At 39.6% G+C, this 20,042-nt stretch overlaps 1 protein-coding gene across 1 annotated transcript in view; it reads left to right on the top strand.

Moving 5' to 3' along the window:
- Positions 1 to 562: 562 nt before the first annotated feature.
- LOC124290388 (FYVE, RhoGEF and PH domain-containing protein 1-like) overlaps positions 563 to 20,042 on the top strand; it is a gene marked incomplete at its 5' end in the record, with an annotated part of 42,412 nt that continues 22,932 nt past the window's right edge. Inside the window, 8 exon segments of the mRNA XM_046727094.1 lie at positions 563 to 594; positions 8,331 to 8,464; positions 11,887 to 12,846; positions 12,849 to 14,539; positions 15,258 to 15,350; positions 16,197 to 16,348; positions 17,759 to 17,915; positions 18,908 to 18,995. Of these exon segments, the coding sequence (XP_046583050.1) occupies positions 563 to 594; positions 8,331 to 8,464; positions 11,887 to 12,846; positions 12,849 to 14,539; positions 15,258 to 15,350; positions 16,197 to 16,348; positions 17,759 to 17,915; positions 18,908 to 18,995 (3,307 nt within the window).

Genomic DNA, 20,042 nt, shown 5'->3' with positions numbered 1-20,042 from the left:
CGCCCAGACGCCATATTTGGTTCTGCAAATGTCTTCTCAATTTAGCGTCTGCTTCTCACGTTATGATGACCTGAGACTTGTTCAATCATTAGGATTTTTTTTGTGTTAAACAGTTTGAAATTTTGTATAGCATTTGAAAACAATGTCTATTCAGAAAGTATCTTTACAATAGTTCATTCGCTCTTGCAGATTTATAAATATTTAAGACAATAGTTAATTCTTTGTTATTTTGTGCTGGAAATATTTGAACAGAAGGCTGACGGCATGTTTTACTTGGCATTCTAAATGATTCTTCAACATGTAGTTATAATGATATATGTTAAACAGTAATGGCGCTACCCTTAACACAGTTATAAGTTTGATGCTTGAATATTTGTTTTTGTGGATCTGATTATTGTCTGTGTTCACCTATATTTACAACTTCTGCAACAGACTTGGTATGGTAGATGGTTTCAGATGTTAGACAGCAGCACCTTCCTACAAATGGGTACTGTGTGGAGGGATTTCAATTCATTGATTGCTTTGCTGAATCAATGCAAATCAAGAAGTGATTTTCAGAATTTCACCTTATCATGATCCAAACAACTCACCAAGGTTTACTGGTGAGAGCACAGCAAGGGATGAAAGACAAGGTTTCACATGTTTCAGGGCTTGTTATTTTGATCAAGTTTTCTTTGGTGAATCAAATATGCAAAGTCGAACAGTTTTAGATTTTCAGATTTTTAGCTTTAGTTGGTTTTGTTTTACAGATCAGGCTTATTTGGTGCATGATCCATATGGCAGAATAGGGAAGTATTAGTTAGTTTTAGAGTTTTAGAAGATTTAGCAGTTGGTTTGTTTAGAGGCTGAGCAAAGGGATGAAATAGACAAGGTTGGGAAGTAGTACAGTTTTAGAGTTTCAGGGCTTGTTATTTTGTTCAGATCAGGCTTTTCTGGTAGACAAAAATAGACCCATGTATGGCAGAATATGGGAGAATATGGGAAGTAGTAGCTTTAGTTGGTTACAGTTTTAGAGTTTTAGTAAGATTTGTTAGCTTTAGTTGGTTTGTTTACAGATCAGGCTGAGTTTGGTGCAGACATAGAAATAGGGAAGTAAGGAACAAACTATATTTGCATGATCTTAAAATGGTCACTACATTTGCATATCTTAAAATGGTCACTATATAGTTAAATCAGTTTGGTAAGAAAAAAACCATGACCAGTTTAAGGGGTGTTAACTAGTGTAGGTGGGAAAGGTTGATTCCCTTATGCACGCCAGGAAGCTGAGATCTGGTTCAGATTATGGCCAGGAAGCTGAGATCTGGTTCAGATTATGGCTCATCCGTGATGTTTCTTGGTCTGTCAGTACCATACCTGTAGTCACGGGTTGTACCGATCTGGTAAATGTCTTCATCATTCCCACATTATGATAACACACCGAAATATAATTGGAACACTGTAGCATTGAGCCCAACTCACTCACTCACTCACTCCCTAGTCCCTTTGACTCGAGCCGATCGGTAAGTCACTCGTCGCTAAACTTGGCAATCATTATCAATAAATTCTTAATTAAATCAAAATCGGAATTATTTATGATGAAAACAGGAATAACCGCCTTAATTTAGATGAAGTTTTACCTTGCTCATCAAAGGCTAAGTGTTTCATATTATTTTGTTGCATTTCTCAAATTTTACTCATAAATGCGACCAATTCACTAGCAATTTGGCGCCATGTTAATGTTTACTTATGGCACTAACCGTCATGCCAGAGGGATTTGACAGGATGAGCACACTTGCTTGGATCACACTAAATTGGCTTCACTGTGATTGCATTTAATTATGGGCAAGTCTTTCACTTACTACCACATAGTGCACCCATATCACATAGGAAGGCGTTTCCTATTCTCGCGATACTTACGGATATCAGCTGAAAAAATAACACAAACAATTCTTATCGTATTCATGCTTGTTGTTTTTAAATGAAGGGCCTTCTCCTCTAACATCTACATCAATCAGCTGCCAGATCCATCAGGTGAATTACCACTCGTGAGCCCGGTGATAAACAATGCCATCCGCCATTGACGAAACGAGGCTTCTCCCATTCTCGCGGTATTACCAGGAATTAACGTTATTGAGTGTATGTAAGAGCAATCCTGCGGGAAAGGGCGGGAAAGAGTAATGATATGTCCAAGTTGGTATAAACTCCCCAATATTCGTGACACTGCAAGATTTTGATCACTCACAGACTTTGGCCACTTCCTTGTTACCAGTCGGTGATGTAAACAACCGCTAAGTGTCGCGCATCGGCGATTTCGGCAAAAAAAAACGTGTTTACCGCGAGAAGAGGAAACCCGCAGAATAGGAGACGGACCTATATATATCGTATTTGTCTGTTAAGAGTGGAAGTCAGATGTCTTTCATAAAACCCCAACAACAAAACGTTTCATTTACGCAGCCCTTGATTCAAGCAGTCCTACTGTAGAAAACCACCATGACCCCTGTTAATGTTGATCACCAACTGCTGTCAAAGTATGGAGTGTACTTGGTATTGTATTAGCTGTTAGAAAAGAAACACCAGTTTGATTTGCTGATATGTCTTGTGATATGTCTTGCAGTATGTAACAAAGCTGAAAGGGCACATATTTTTATTCAACTTATCTGTGAGCAGACAAAGCATAGATATCCACTTTCTCAGTAACAAAGATTGAACCTGATCTACCTTCACCACTGGGATAGGATAACATGTGTCAGCTAAGTCAGACCTGACAAAAAATATGTTGTGGTGCCGATTACCCAACCGACCCTTGACTTCTGGTGCCGACCCTTTTTTTTTAAGCGGTATAAATAAAATAAGCATTCAGATACCATTGTTTTCCATTCGGACATCGGTCACCTTGATAGAGAAAGTTGACATGATGGCTACAAGCTTGATTAAATGAACAATTACACATTGATAAATCTGTAATTAGTTTGTACTTTACTGTTAATGTAAAAAATTAAAATATTCGTACCTACCTACCCTAAATTTTAAAGAGCTGTAATCAGAACAACAACTTTATTTTATTTGGCCTCCGCGAGCCTGACCATCCGATCCTGTTAGTTGCCTTTTACGACCAGCATGGGCTGCTGAAGTCTAATTCTAAGTTACATGGTAGAAACAGGAATAAACAAATGTGTCCCAACAAAATCAGTATCGAACAAATTAGTAGTGGTCCGATTAATTGAAATAATTGAAGATTGGTCACAGTGACTAAACGACCAAGCAATCGATCATGTTTTCTCATAATCGAACCAGAGCTACAGATAACTTTTTGGGTCATTGAGTTATGTACTCACTTTTGTTCATCTCAATTGGGTATCCCATTTTTTCTTTGAGTAACCAGATAAATTGTACTCACCTCACTCAAACTCAATTGGGTATTTTGCCATTTTCCATTAAATTTGAAAATACATGTATAGTGAAGTTTAAAAGTTAATGTTTGTTATTTATATTCGATCTGTAATATGAGAAACGATAAGAAAGACTGCAAGTTGTCAAGTTCATGTCCTGAAATAGAACCTCTCAGTATACTTCAGTTATTTTATCTATCCACCGGTACGCAAGCTTAGACTTGACATTTTTGTGTGTACGCATGTAAGATCACATTTATAGAGTATTTACAAAAATTCAAGCGTACTTGTACGCAACAGACTGAATAGAAATTGAGTTTTCTAATAAATATTTGTGTAATTTACGCAGATACGCAGCTTATCTGTACCTCTGTCAAACACAAACAATTCTGGAATACTTTTAGCATTAGTAATATTTTTCACAAGGTTGATTTTGTCTGTTACATTCATGAGTACTACAAGCTCGTTCCAAGTCATGTTTGAATTTATCTTAAAGACCCCAAGAATTGTATGTTCCTAACATATTTGTCATCCTTAAAAGATGTGCAGTTTGCAACAAAAAAATACACAAAGAACTACATGTTTTTTTCTTTGTTTTTGTGCATTAAATTTTTTAAAAATGACGCTAACCAATTATTTTCGATGATTGATCGGTTGTAATGAACCAATCATCAATTATGAGATTGTAATCAATTCCCAACACTTGAACAAATATGATCTCCATACTCTGTTGGTATACACTGGTAATATTAATTTAATTACATATCTTGTATCTTGTTCCATTTTTTTGGTTTCTTGTTTTTTGAGGGTGGGGTGGGGTGTGCAGGAAACAGAAGGAGAAAGGTTAAAAAGGATGCACCACTTCACATTTGGGAAGTTTGGGAAAACAAGTTATCTTTTCCTGTTTGGTGAATTTTATACTGAAGGGAAGTAGAGTGGATTATTGTTTGTGGCTTTCACCATTTTGACTTACTTGACTGCAAATCAAAGTGAGCCTTTGTCACTGACAAGTTGTCTGTCATACGTCAATGAAGACACCTATATTTGATCTAGAGATTTGAATCTGGGTTTATATATGGCCGCCATGGCATCCATGTTGAAAATTTCATTCCCATGATTTATGGCTTATACTTTTTTTTATCAAATTTTAATGAAATTTGGTAGTAAGTAAAGGGCTCAACATATCGTTTGGGTTGGGTTTTTCCAAAAATGATATTTTGGCCTTAATTAGACCTTTGTACTTTCACATGATGAAATCTGAAACTTTTTACTGCCATTGCTTATTAATCCTTGTTGAAAATGTTTTGAAACTTGGTATGTGAGCAGTTTGTAATAGGGCTCAACACAGGAAAAATCTGATGTCAATACTACAGATTTATCTTTACAGAAGGCAGCCTATTGTTTCATGTAATCAGTAATCACTGTTGTTAGAGAGGTACACAAAGTACATGATCTAGACTCATTGTCTCACTACATCTTTGAGGAATCTGTGGCGGCTGAGTGGGTTAGAGCTTGCGATAAGTTGCCTGACTGAGGGTGTGGGTTTCGAATCCCAGACGCTAGTTAAAAAGTGTTATCCCAGATACATCATATGTTTTGACCGCTTTCTAAATGACAGTGTGTATTCATAGTAATCACATCATATCTTATTTTATATCATATTTTCCACGTCATATAACACCTTCAGTGATCAATCAGTATTGAAAATCACTGAAATGCAAATGTGGAAATATGGAAAGTTATCAAATGAAATCATTCTACCCTTATCTTGCTATGGGTGATGTGTGCCAAAACGCAAAACATAGCTCTGGTGTTGATTCTTTACTGCAGTGTGTATCTGTGTAAGTGATGGCAGAATTTGATCAGTAAATAGAGATCTTTAAGGAAAAATAAGTATGATGTTACTCAATCTGAATAATTGTGCTCACTAATGTGGTGACCGCCTCCGTGGTGTAGTGGTTAGAGCGTCTGCCCGGAGAGCGGAAGGTCGCGGGTTCGATCCCCAACCGCGTCATACCAAAAGACGTTAAAATATGGTACTTGTTGGTCCCTGCCTGGCGCTCGGCATTCATGGGTACAACAAGGACTGGTCGACTCGGAGTCAGTATAATGTGTCTAAGTGGGATATTCATGCTTCACTGCAGCATGGTATCTCAGTGGGCTAGCACTATAAAACCAGCTTAAGTCTGGGCTAGTACAAGCAGCCACACATACACATACATGCATGCGTCGTCATATGAGCGAAATATTCTCAAGCACGACGTAAAACCCAATTTCACCTCACCTCACCTCACCTCACTAATGTGGTAATATTTGGTTCAGGAAAATGTTGCTGCGTAGAGTAAATGTGCAAACACAACTCTAATTAACTGGGTAATAATGATTCATTATTTGCATTTCACACACATTCCCAGTCTATATGGAAGTCTGCGTTACTTCAATACAGTCGTCACATTGCTACATAGCAGTATTAGCACTACACACCATATGCAGGTGTTACTGCCAATATCACCCGATCTCAACATGTCTCAAGCCGACAGTTGTCATGGGCAGTTCAGAAAAGAGCAAGGATATCTTTTTAACATGAAGTGACACTTGATATTCTTCTTTCTGCGTTTCTTGTCCTTGTCAAGACGGATCAATCTGTTATGGCAAAGACTGTTCACATATTACTATTATTAGGTGTATTGGGATCACAGTTGTCGACTACACTGATATGTAATTCCCCTTATCTTTCCTACATGATTGTGTTCAGCTTACTTCCTTGTTGTAGACTGTGGCCAGAAAGTATAACGTCTGTGTATAACTTGCTGAGTTTGTGAGCAGGACATTTTACTACCAGCCCTGTTACATACAAAGGCTTTGACGGATACCTTTGTTAAGCATTTAACAATAAAACCGCCTTAAACGTGTTTCGTGACATCTTTTTACGGACGTGTATTACTTTAGTCAACTGTTTAGATCACAGTCTTTTAACAAAGTTTTTTTAAGTTTGATATTCAGATTACATATCAATTCCCTACGACTATAGTTGTTGGAAGGAAGTTGAATGTTAAACTTCAGACTGCTTACATGTTATGTGATAACTAACCACTTTTCTTATCATGGGCCACAAATAGAAACTTAAGGCTTGGATAAGCATTATGGGAGTATTTGTATTTGTATTTTTTACAGAGATGAGTGAGTGAGTATGATTTTACGCTGCTTTTAGCAATATTCCAGCAATATCGTGGCGGGGGACACCAGAAATGGGCTTCACACATTGTACCCATGTGGGGAATTCAAACCCGGGTCTTCGGCGTGATTTACTGGTTTCCATGTCTATCACTATCATTTATTAGTGCTAATTACCACCTTGTGCCCCCTTTTGTCTATTATTGATATGCTTATTACTTATCAAGACTCATTGATGTCTGGTTTGGACCCTTGAAGATTCCGTTGAACTCAGCAACCACGCTTGTCGTAAGAAGCGACTAATGTGATCGGGTGGTCAAGCTCGCTGATTTGGTTGATGCATGTCTTTATCCCAATGGTGTAGACCGATGCTCATGATGTCAGTCACTGGATTGTCTGGTCCAGATTGAGTTATTTTAGAAACAGCTGTTATATAGCTGGAATGTAGCTGAATGGAGCATTGAACAACAAATAAACACTATACCTGGATTCACTCGTGGCTTCCATTTGCCCATTGCAATTACCCACAGCACCAACATGTATTATCTCCCCTTGTTAAGTGTCCACCTTTGTTATCATTGAGGTTGTTTTCACATATACATATGTAATCTCCTAGCTACTGGGGCGGTGGGGTAGCCTAGTGGATAAAAGTGTTTGCTCGTCACACCGAAGATCCAAGTTTGATTCCCCACATGGGGACAACGTGTGAAGCCCATACACATTTTGTTGGAAATTGCACTTAATATCTCCAAATCATCATCATAACTTTCATTCACCTGATGAAGAAGTAAGAATCTACCCAAATACTCATGATACAAATGTTGATGCCCATAAATATTCCCCCTTTATATGTTTCACTGCTACATTCCATTCAAAGATTTTATAGCTCATGTTTATTTACTGAGTGAATGTAGGCATCACCAATACGTGAACTCCACTGCAGTGAATAAAGCAGAATTGCTTCCTATCACTTACTGTAAATATCACTGTATCAATCACTGTTGTGAGCTTATGCAACATGTGACAGAACATGGGGCTGAGATTGAACAGAACAAAAGTAGACTTTACCGGAAACAACTTTTTAAAGATAGTAACTTTAAAAAACATACCGATAGCAAACACATGCAACTGATCAGTTTTGGCAGCCATGTTTTTATAGCTTAGTATGTCATATATCAATTTGTCAACCGTGTATGGCAGCTTGACTCAAAAACATAAACGATAGCAAACATATGCAACTGAACACTTTTGCCAGCCATGTTTTTATAGATTAGTATGTCATATATCAATTTGTCAACCGTGCTTGGCAGCTTGACTCCTGAGAGTTCTGGGACATTCTCTTGCCTTCAACAAAGCACACTGGACACATGTGGTCTTACCTTAGGCAAGTGCCTCTCTTCACCAAGCAGAAAATGGGTACCCTTTGGGATAAGTCACATGACTATCTAGCGTCTCAAGGGCAGCTTGGGTTATCTGGGGTCATAATGTCCATTATGTTGTATGCGCTTAGAGCATGTCCGTGTGGCGTGAAGTTCAGCATGGAGTTGCCTTCTTTTTATTTAAATCCACTGTTTTTGTTTGAAAAGGCTAAATTTGGAGGTATCAGTAAGATTGAAACCTCTTTCAGTCATTGTTTCAGGTCATGGTGGAATCACTGATAACCACAAATGTTTTTCTTATATCACAGCCTATGCTGGTAGTAATGGTGGCGTCAAACAGGGTTGACATGAAATTGTTTCTGTTGATTCATCTGTGTATTTTAATATTTTATGGTTATTTGTTTTACAGACCACCCCTTCCTAAAAATAAGCCCAGTCCTGCTGGAAACAAGCCACGTCCACCATTGCCCAAAAAGCCACCAGTGGCCAAGAAGCCAGCAAGATTGTTGTCCTCGACAAGTGTGGAGGACGGATCTGAGACAGGTACTTGTTGGTGACCAGCTGACGACTTTATATGGAGAGTTAGAGAGGGGACATATCTAAGAGAATGGGTGACCCGTGAAGATCTGTGTTAGTACTGGTCTAGCAACCCATGCCTGTAAAAGGGGACTCATGGGATTGGGTGGTCAGGGCTGCTGACTTGGTGACACATATCATCGCATCCCAATTGGGTAGATCGATGCTCATGATGTTGGTCACTAGATTCTCCATTTCAGACTCGATTATTTACAGACTTCCGCCATATAGCTGGAATATTGCTGATGGCGGAGTTAAACAACAAACAACCAGTAAATGATTAGGGATTTCGTGTTGAAACAGATCCTCACCCACCAGGCTGATTGTAAGAGGTGGATTGAGACTTAAACTTTAAAGACTTGGCATCATATTCTAAGTATACTCTGTGCTCATTATGTCAATCACCTGATTGTCTGGTCAGTTATTTACAGACTGTTGGCCTTGCAGATCCAGATAATAATTGATCTTGATCCACCCTTGCTTGTCGTGAACGACAACTAATGCAATCGGGTGGTCAGGCACACTGACTTTATACTGTCATTAATAGCATAGATCAATGCTCATTATGTCAGTCACCTGATTGTCTGGTCAGTTATTTACAGACTGTTGGCCTTGCAGATCCAGATAATAATTGATCTTGATCCACCCTTGCTTGTCGTGAACGACAACTAATGCAATCGGGTGGTCAGGCACACTGACTTTATACTGTCATTAATAGCATAGATCAATGCTCGTGATGTCAATCACTGGATTGCCTGGTCCAGACTTGATTATGTACAAACTGCTGTCATATGGCTGGAATATTGCTGAGAGCAGCAATAAACAACAAACAAATGGTGGAAAACTACTTGCATATCTTAAAGGATAAATTAACTGACTGCCCACAAAGACACAAAACCATCAATAATCCAACATTCATCAGTTTTTCAGGTAGATCAAGTGCACTTTTAAATGACAGTCTTTCTTCTGTGATCATGCAAGTCAGGCATGTTGTTTCAATGTTGTTTGTTAGCACCAAAATTGCTTGTTGTGATAATGGTCTGGCTCAGGTATATTGTCGTTCACTAGCTGGTGTTGTGAACATGTAACAGTAACCATGGTAACATGTAACACTGTTGTTTACACTGCATGAGTTGAATATGTTCTAGAAGACATAACTGCATTTCATTTCCTGTCTCATCCTCAGTAATCAAGGGTATTTTATCTCCATTTCATTGTGATGAATCCATGGCTCCATTCAGCACCATGGATTGGTTTACGAAGTTCTGTCACCTCCATGTTACATTCATAACTTGTCGCAGATCATCCCCTGCTTAGTGTTGTTAGACCGCCATGATGTTGCTGGAATATTGCTAAAAGCGCGTAAATCCAAACTCAGTCAGTCAGTAGTGTTGTTAGTATTACGACTTATTGTCATGATATTGTTTATCATACACTTACAAATGCTGTGGGAAGATGGAGTAGCCTAGTGGTTATGTGTTTGCTCGTCTCACCACAGACTCAGGTTTAATTCCCAACATGAATGTGTGAAGCCCATTTTGGCGTACCCCTCCATGACATTGCTGGAATATTGCTGAAAGTTAAACATACTCACTACAAAAGGTGCAATCTATGAACACTTCGTGGATGCTGCACTGCAGGGGTGGAAATAACCCATTGCCCGACGTCCGAGTCCAGTGTTATTTTCTGTCGGGCAAGCAAACTTGTATATCATGCTGTACCTGTGTCCAGTTGACTTTCCAATGTTAATTATGTTGTTTATTTAAAATATCAACAAGAAAATCGGCCGGTATAGTGGAAAAATTATCAGGGCAAGTGATTTTACATGTGCCACTGTACCGGAGTACACTAGCAATGTTAAAGTTATTTCCACCCCTGCACTGGTGAATGTACAACAGTTCCCAACAAGATGTGCTGAGTACTGGCAGTTTGCTGCTCATTGAAAATATGAGAAAGCAGGTGTAATATGATTATTGCTGGCATCTGTTAGCTATGAGTTTTTGAAACCTGACAAATACAAGGTTAAAATGGCTGATGGATCCAATGTATTATCCACATGAGATGTAGACATGATACAGTTGACAGCTGATGAGGATGTCTGTATCCAGTCAGGCATGTGTTCATGAGGGTTGCAATCAAATTGGGCAACAAAAGATAAAATACAAAACTGATAACGGTTTCAAAGGTCAACTGTCAATGGTAACAGTCATCGTGACTTCCCTTAACTTCCCTTTAAGAGCATAGGGCAAGGTGCCATGACTTGCTGTGATGTGTTCTTTGTTAACAATATCTATTGATGTGGGGTTCATATCTAGTCTGTACTAGTGTTGGGAATTGGTTAAAATCTCATAATTGATGATCGGTTCATTACTACCGATCAATCATCAAAAAAAATTGGTTAGCGTCATTTATGAAGTTTGTTAATGCACATAAAAATAAGGAAAAAAACGAGTAGTTCTTTTGGCAAAATTTCACATCTTTAAAGGATGACTAGTATGTTAGGAACATAAATTTATTGGAATCTTTAAGATAGATTCAATCGTGACTTGAAACGAGCTTGTAGTGCTTACGAAATATAACAGACAAAACCAACAATGTGAAAAAAATTGTTAATGAAAACAAGTGTTCCAGAATTGTTTGTGTTCGATTATGAGAAATTGTGATCGATTGCTTGGTCGTTTAGTCACTACGACCAATCTTCGATTATTTCAATTAATCGGACCACCACTAGTCTGTACATTATTTTGCCTACTGCCAAGCCCTCCCTGCAGTGCTAAAGCCCTAATTGAACCAAGTCTAGATTTCCTCAGGTTTTGAATCTCCATCTTCTCATAGGCTGATTGCACATAGAAACAGAACATAACCAGCAGGTCATGAAAGAATGTGGATATTTTAGGATTTTCTCACATATTTAAATGGGAAAAAAACTTTATTTGCCCTAACTGCTCTATGACTTAACATAAATAACAGTGTAAATATATTTATTCAGTGATGTCTTTTGTCTGATATATAAATAGTGATACACCCAAAATCAGTTCATGCCACTGTAAAGCAATGATAATTCAAACCCAACATAAGGGCAACACTTCATATTTGAATTACTGCAATTAAAAACTTTAATAAAGTGTTTTATTACACGTTAGTCAAACTCAAGGCATGTCACTTTTGTAATCCAGATAGCAGATCCTGTTATGGTTCGGGGAGGCAACTATGCACATTAAATCACAGCACCTTAGACCATGGGCCTCATATGTCCGTCCCATGAATGAAAATACAGACTGGCACTCTTTAAGAATGAAAAGTACACCCTTTGTTTGAAAGTCCTCCAGAGAATAACTGTGTATTTTGTGAATGATTACAAAGCTGATGTGCACTGCTTGCGTTTCTAGGTTTGTCGTGTTCCCCTGACCCCCAAGTACCCACGACCCCCAAGCATGCTGCCTGCTCACCTGATGATTTGTCCAGCTCACATCAAACCGCCCTCACCTCCCAGGACAACAAATTGCACAAAAGAAAAACTAAATCAGCCAAGCGTACAGTAGCTGAACTTGGTCTGTACGCTGCCGGAAAGAGCTTGTTCTATGTTGATCAGTCTCCGACTGATGAGAACGCACCTCCCTCCAACACCGTGCCCTCCTTGCCTGCTCAGACCCCCAGCACAAGCACTGTAACGTCCTCAAGTGATGACAAGTCTGAACATGTTTCTGTTGTGCCAACCAAAAACTCAAAAACCCCTCCAAAAGCCACCAAACGTCGGAGCTTGAGGTCATCTAACAGTAGTCCTAACCAAGTGAACTCAATTCCTGTTTTGAATGATGTGTGTGATGGTAGAAGTAGATGGTATGTTTCTTCTCCAACAGCAGCTGCGTCTGAACATGCAGCTGTGTCTGAGGAAGCAGTTGTGCCTGAAGCAGCAGCTGTTCCCGAAGCAGCTGTGTCTGAGGAAGCAGCTGTACAGGCAGCAACAAACTGTGTTACAGGAAATGCAACAAAAACAGACAGACAATCTGCTGACACAGATGGAAAGTGTGCTGAAGTGTTACCACAAGAACCAACAAGTCCACAACCTGTACCCAATGGCCAAAAGAAAATGGGTCCCAAACTCAGTCCCAAGCCGAGTCCTAAACCCAGTCCACGACCTGTACCAAGACCTGCACCCAAACCCAGGAAACGCTTGCTTTCCATGGAAAACTTGGATCAGGTTTCACCAAACAAAGAATTGTCAGAAGGTTCACAAGTGAAATCATCATTAGAACATACACCATCGGAGCTAACATCACCAGCATCAGACAAGTCAACTGAAAGTAATCTCAGCTCATCAACCGTACATACTGACGAAGGCTCACTCCGGATGCTACTGGGGAGGTTGAAAACCTTACAGCTCAGACTCCATCTCAAAGTACAGAAACTGCACAAAGTCCTCAATATATTGGCATGAATGGTAAAGGTCCACATACACCTACCCATAACACAGGACTCAACCGTAGTCTTTCTAGTGATAAGAGTGGGAAAGAAGGAAGTGTTTGTGTGAGGACTAGTTCTAAAAGTACATCAGAGCCAGCTGAGATGGAACGGGAAAAAAGTATTACTGTTGAGAATGTGCCAGAAGATTCTTGTGATAAAGTTACCAGTCCTGCAAAGGTTTCCAGAAGTGATGAGGATGATCCTTCAAATGAAAACACATGTGAAATGTTGAAGGAAATTGAGGCACTCTTAAGCAAAAACTTTGGAGAGAGTGGTGTTTTGGCTGAAAAACCAAAAGTCTTGAATGATGTTAATAATGAACAAAACGTATGCTCTGAAGTAAGGAAGTCTACCAATTCTTTAGAAAGACGAGGTTCAAGTGACTCAGTCAAGTCGGAATCTAGTCCTTCAACCCCTCTCCGGCCTCCACGACCACGCCGCGCGGCATCGCAGCTCCTTAAACATTTAAGTTTTGACCAGCCTGTTGTACTGAAGGATAATGATTCAAGTGGAAACAAAGCAGCTTCTTTCAAAAAACCATGTCCACCCAAACCAAAGAGGACTAACCTGTCACGATTTGGCCGTAGCCAGTCTGATGTCAGCGGGATGTTAGGCCTGGTAGAAAAGATGGACTCCCCAGAAATTGACCCTTCCAGGCCAAATGTTCCAGTGAGGCATCAGTCCTTCAGTCCAGGTGATGCTCCTCCACCACTACCACCCAGAAACAGTGTCAGATGTGTTTCCATGGAGGAGTCAGAAATAGTCCAACAGCTTCAAGGGGAAGTGAAACAGGATAAGTCGATGCCACCTGTGCCAGCAAGGACATCGATTCCACCAGGTTCACAAGCACCTTTTGCTAAACCACCCCGAGTCCGATCTCGCACCCGGCCAAAGCGAGATGCACCCCCTCCTCCTCCTGGTCACCCTCCAGCAGTAAAGACCAAGTCATTGGATCAGAGTGGTTCGTTAGAAAAGTCGTCAGTACAAAACAAGCCGGCTGACTCAGATCACCGAACCTCAAAGCAGTATAGAAAGATTGAAATTTCCGACTCAAAGAAAACATGTGATGTGAAGGAATTTGTTGAAACTTCCTCAGACAAAGATGATTCCTTTGATCATGATTACCATGAGATTGGTGAACATCCTCCTTCAGAGAGATCTTCTCCTGTGAAGGAGGTGACCCCTCCTCCGTCACTTCCCCCCAGGAGCTACCGACACTCAACAGCATCGGTCAAGCCTGAGGAAGATGGAGATGTTGCTGCAGGGGAGAATAAACCAGACAGCTTCAGGGACAAACAGGATGCTGATGTTCCTGATGGAGCAGATGTGCCCAGAAAGGACACTACAGACAATCTCAGCTGCTCCAGTGATGGCAATCAGAGTCTTCTCTCCAGCACCAGAGAGGAACATTCAGATCACCTCGATGTCTCAACCCCGAAGTGGCAGAGGTCAAGGCCGGTCAGTGATACCAGTCAGTTGAGCACCAACTCCAGTGGGTCAGGAGACAACTTCTCTAACGTGGTGGGGCAAGATATTAGCTCTGACTCAGACGAGGATCAAGAAGATGCTACCTATCAGGTAAGCACTTGTTATTTACGAGGTCAAGGTTGTCACAATTTTTTGTTGTGATCAAGGATGAACTGGATTTTCAAATATGCAGTCTATGCATCTTTCTTTTGTTTCCATGTCAGTGTGGTAGTGGATGTTTGAATCTCAAGTCAATGAGAAGACTATAACAAGTGTCTCATAAGCATCTTCTACAGTAATATGTTTAGCTTAAGAGTACAGTCCTCCTTAAAATTATGCACAAAATTATGGTCTTCAGTATCCCATGCTTGTCGTAAGAGGCAACTAACGAGATCGGGTGGTCAGGCTCGCTGACTTAGTTGACACATTCAATCATATCCAACTGCATAGATCAATGCTCATGCTGTTGATCACTGGATTGTCTGGTCCGGACTTGATTATTTACTGACACCATGTAGCTGGAATATTGCTGAGTTCAGTGTTAAACAACAAACTAACAAACTTTAACATGAAATCCTGTTGTCAGACTCACTGACTTGGTTGATACTAGTCTCGTATCCAACTGTGTCGATTAATGCTCATGCTGTTGATCACTGGATTGTCCGGTCTTAATCATATACAGACCGTATAGCTGGAATATTGTTGAGTTTGAAGTCAACAGCATACAAACAAACTTTAACCTGAAATATTTCCTGAGTAATTAAAGTCTGCCTTGTTTTTGTGTTCCGGGAAAATGAATCAGCAAGGTATATTTATTTGTTTTTTTCAGAAATTAAAGAGGGCTCGGAAGGTTTTCTACATCGCAGAGGAGATCAAGAAATCTGAGGAGGTGTTTGTGGATGTCTTGAAGCTCCTCAACATAGTGAGTACCAAGCAGGCCAGAGCTTATTTGTTGAAATTTACGTTCATGGGAACTCAATTTTACCTTGAAAGGTTGATTCAAACACAGGTTAAATAAGATTCTCAAGCCGTTGGTAGTTGAAGAAGAAAATCAGAAGAAACATTTGCCACACCAATTGGATCAATCATTGTTAATCATACTTGATATCCTGTTCAAAAGTGTGTTTTAACTACCTAACAGTAAATTACACCTGGGCACAATGTGTAATGCCTAATTTAAGTGGTCATGTTATGATACAACAAGAATATTGCTAAAAGCAAGTTAAACATATGCTCATTCATTCACTTGGGATTTTTGTCTTATGGACACTTAGTGCCCAGTGTTCGAAATTCATCAGGAACGGTCCTTGTCGTAGAACTAAAGTTAAATATCATAAATTGAATAAATGAATAGATTGGGGGATTCATAGTTTCTTTTCAGTAGTGTACCCACACTTTCAGTAATTTTACCTTGACCAACAATATTAAGGGAACACAGGAACCCCACTTGCTAATTCCGAGGGTCCTAACGTGTAAGGTAATAAAATGGTTTAGCAGACTGTACTGTAAGGTTTAATGATAAATATAATTACATGAAGTTTATATTTCTTGTCACAAATTTTGAACACTGAATATTATTGTGTGTCCAAGGGTACATAATGTATAAGTGTTTCTCAATACATTCTACACATTTGTCAGTATTGTATGCACATTTCTGTATCGTGTCAAACTACTTTGCCATCCACATTCCCAACTCTGACTCAATTATGACCGCTGACATTGATACAACTACACAATGAAGGGGTAAAAAGATTCATCCATTGTTCAGGACTTCCGTAACCACGTGACCAAGGCGGCGGAGAAAGTGGATCACGCGGTGATTCCGAGCGAGATGCTGAACAAGATTCTGGACTATCTGCCTCAGCTGCACAACTTCAATGAAGACCTCCTTAAAGACCTGACCGAGCGGATAGAGCACTGGTAACTGCATGAATGATTGGAGGAAGGAAGGAACTGCCTATTGTGCCATTGCTTTTATCTGGGTCATGTAAACTAGATTTGATTGTGGGCTAGTTTTTGTGCTCCTATCTCATATTTATCCTTATCTCCATGTTCAGTGAGGCTTTGATCTAGTGATCACAAAGAACTGACTAGTGGGAACTGCATTGAAAACAATTAAATGTATATAGTCTGTTTGCAGTGAAAACGTACCGGTGAATTGCACTTTAAACAAAAATGTAAATTGAAAAAAAGTGAAATTAAGATTGCGAATCCTCATAATTCTACCTTGCCAATTGAACATTTAAATCTTAGATTTTTATTCAACTTATGAAAAAAGTTGTTTAACAAACGATCATAGTTTCAAATGGCTTATATTGGTTTGTATTACAAGGGGGTAAGCGCAATAGTTGGAACAGTGAAACAAATGCACGTGCGGTACGTGATGAGCGTTAACTTAGACCAACCCTACTTGATCATTTATTTCATTTGATGTGCATACCCCCTTGTAATACAAACCAATTATACCGATTTGAAACTATGATCGTTTGTTAAACAACTTTCATACCAAGTTGAATAAAATTCTGAGATTTAAATTTTCAAATGGCAAGGTAAAATTCTGAGGAAATATTTGATTTACTTTTTTGTTTAAAGTGAAATTCATCGGTACGTTTTCACCGCAAACAGACTATAACAAATGTGAAACTATTACCACTTGGGGAAATACATAAGGAAATATATATGTGTTTACACATGATTGTGATAATGATGATATCTGTGGAAGTAAACGTGGAAATGAAGCCATGATGAACAGAGACTGAGACACACTGTTGAATCAGAGTTGAGTACTTGGAGTAATCAGTGGTTTTACACAACTGCAAAATGATGACTAAAGGAGACCGAATTCTTCATCCGAGACAACCTTGAGTTTGACATAATAAAGTTTGACTTCATTCTCTTTAGAGATAGCCAATTACTGTTTAGAAATAGATATAGCCGCAAAAGAAAGACTGCTCACAATGACTGGAAACATTTAAACATGTCAATTTACATATTCATATGCTATGTTGGTAGAGTTTATGTCCACAATAAATACAGTGTCTTCAGTCAGGATAGAATACACTATTGTAAACGTTTCAAGATCATGAACATTTACAGAATTGTTAATACTAACATACACCATGTTACGAAGTACAGTTTGGTGACAGAACAAGTTACACAAATTGAAATACTATAAGGCGTTCATTCCTTAACATTTTTACCATTTATTATGTCCAAAACATTGTATTTTTTGACATTATACCAAACAAGGGAAGGAAGACATCCCTTTACATTATACTTTCGGTAGTTATACACACAGTCGACGGTATATTTGCACTTGTTTGTCAACAGGAAGGAAAACCCTAAGGTTGCAGACATATTTGTGAAGAAAGGTCCGTTTCTCAAGCTCTACTCCTCATACATTCGCAACTTTGAAAATGCCACAGCCATGTTCGAGGAGTCATGTAAACGATATCCTGAATTTCAGCGTATTGTCAAGGAATTTGAGGTAGGACTTGACACGTTCTTTGAGAAATGGCTCAAGGGAGATAACTCTGACATTTTAGATTTCACATTGAAGTTGTTTGGTTTAAACATTCTTACATTTACAGTTGATCATTTTCTCAAGTTGAAATACACTGTTATCCTGTTTATTATTATTATTAATTACTGTTTGGTGTTCATCTGTTTATATTGGTGCTGAAATGATTTAATCTTGCTTTTTATAATGACACTTAGTGAAAACATTTTGCTAATGCAGGGAAATAGTATGTTCTCAGTACATGTGACACAAATTGAGATGGTACAGTATGATGTTAATGATGTTATGATGGTTCTCTGACACCTGGTTCCTTCATGGTGTTCACTTTAGGGACGTGGTGGGCGAGCTGTCTAAGGCGCCAGGCTAGTGATCCAGCGAGGTTAAGGTGTCGGGATCGAGCCGACCTGTGACCGGGTGTTAAAACCTTGGAGTCAACTTTGTGTGCAGACTCTTTCAGTGTTGTCACGACCCCTAGTGTACAGTACACAACCCTGTGCACTTAAAAGAATCCATGCATCGGTTGGTATATGACCAGATGGTGGCCACATGAATACATGCAAACACCCAGTTGCGGATACAGCAACGTGCAGTGAGCTTGGACAAAGTACTGTGACTTCGTGTCCCAGTCGGGGCGGTGGGGTAGCCTAGTGGTTAAAGCGTTGGCTCGTCACACCGAAGGCCCGGGTTCGATTCCCCACATGGGCACAATGTGTTAAGCCCATTTCTGGTGTCCCCGCCGTGATATTGCTGGAATATTGCTAAAAGCGGCGTAAAACTAAACTCAGTCAGTCAGTCAGTCGTGTCCCAGTCCACCCAGCTGTGAATGGGTACCTCGTTAGAATGAGAAAGCCACAATAACTTGGTGTGACCTGGGTCTATGTCACTGTGACCTGTGGTATTTCTATGTCACTGTGACCTGTGTCATTAAACTCAACTCACTCACTCCTTGATGTTGACAGGTATCATCCCGCTGTGCCAGTCTGGCACTCAAACACTACATGCTCAAACCCATCCAGAGGATACCCCAGTACAAACTCCTTCTGCAAGGTATGTTCTGTGTGAAGCACCACAGAAATTTAGTATTATACACTGATAAGAATCCGCATAAATATGCCCTATATGTCTGTTTGCTAAAACAATTGTTTATCCATACATTGACCCAAGAGTCACTTACAAGAGCGTCTTTGTGGAAAACAACTTAGAACTACACCTGATGAATGTCTTCATTAAGGTATGGGAGTGACAATCACCTTAGGGATAAGATCCCCTTGTACAAAGGCAGGGAAGGATGGGTTCCACAAAGTGATTGTACAGTGAGGTGATCCAAACACTGTGGTTGCTTTCTGAAACTGGATCTAGAGTTATATTATTTTTCTTATCCTGACTCATGATCTTTTGCTTATCTCCCTTTTCCTTGCGAATGGTAGTGGAACACTTGAATCCCTTGAAGTTCCCGAAGCGGACGTAAAAATACACTCACCCACAAGTTTCCTCCCTTTTCACGCGTAAACAGTCATGTGACCAGACTTACTTGTCACCCTCTCCCTTTTCGCCCAAGTGGATGGTTGGGCGAGCACTGGAGTCCCGTATACGGCATTATATCCTTTTTATTTAGGTCCTATTCTTCAAAATTACGCTGTGTATGGATTTGGCAATAACTACTATGTATTATATGTAAAAAAATTGTAAAAATTATTTGTATTTGTGTCATAATTTCATCGTTATGTAACTTTGTTTACATTTCATGAAATCTTGCAGTGTTTGCAGGCACAGGTTATCCGTGGCTGATCCTCACCCAAATGCCTTTAGCGCATAAAACTATGTTCTTCCAGCTTGCGTTGTATTTATTGTGTTCATTTATCAAATCTACAATTTAATCAATATTTGTCTTATATCTATAGACGTGCCATGGAATCGGGTGAGGAAGTCATCTCAAGTCACGGCTGATAAAACAGGAGATCAGCCTGCAAACCGTATGTTGATTGCTACTGCTGGAGATTCATAATACTGGTGCTATGTTGAGTACGTTGCAGGGGCAGTCTGCTGGTACGGGGGCCAAGGGGAGATCGGCTACAATGCAGTTGACTCCGACTC

Source organism: Haliotis rubra, unplaced genomic scaffold (genome assembly GCF_003918875.1).
Source record: "Haliotis rubra isolate DU_JTF1 unplaced genomic scaffold, ASM391887v1 Scf464, whole genome shotgun sequence".
In the NCBI taxonomy this organism is placed as follows: Eukaryota; Metazoa; Mollusca; class Gastropoda; order Lepetellida; family Haliotidae; genus Haliotis; species Haliotis rubra.
This window is presented reverse-complemented; position numbering and strand designations above follow the sequence as displayed.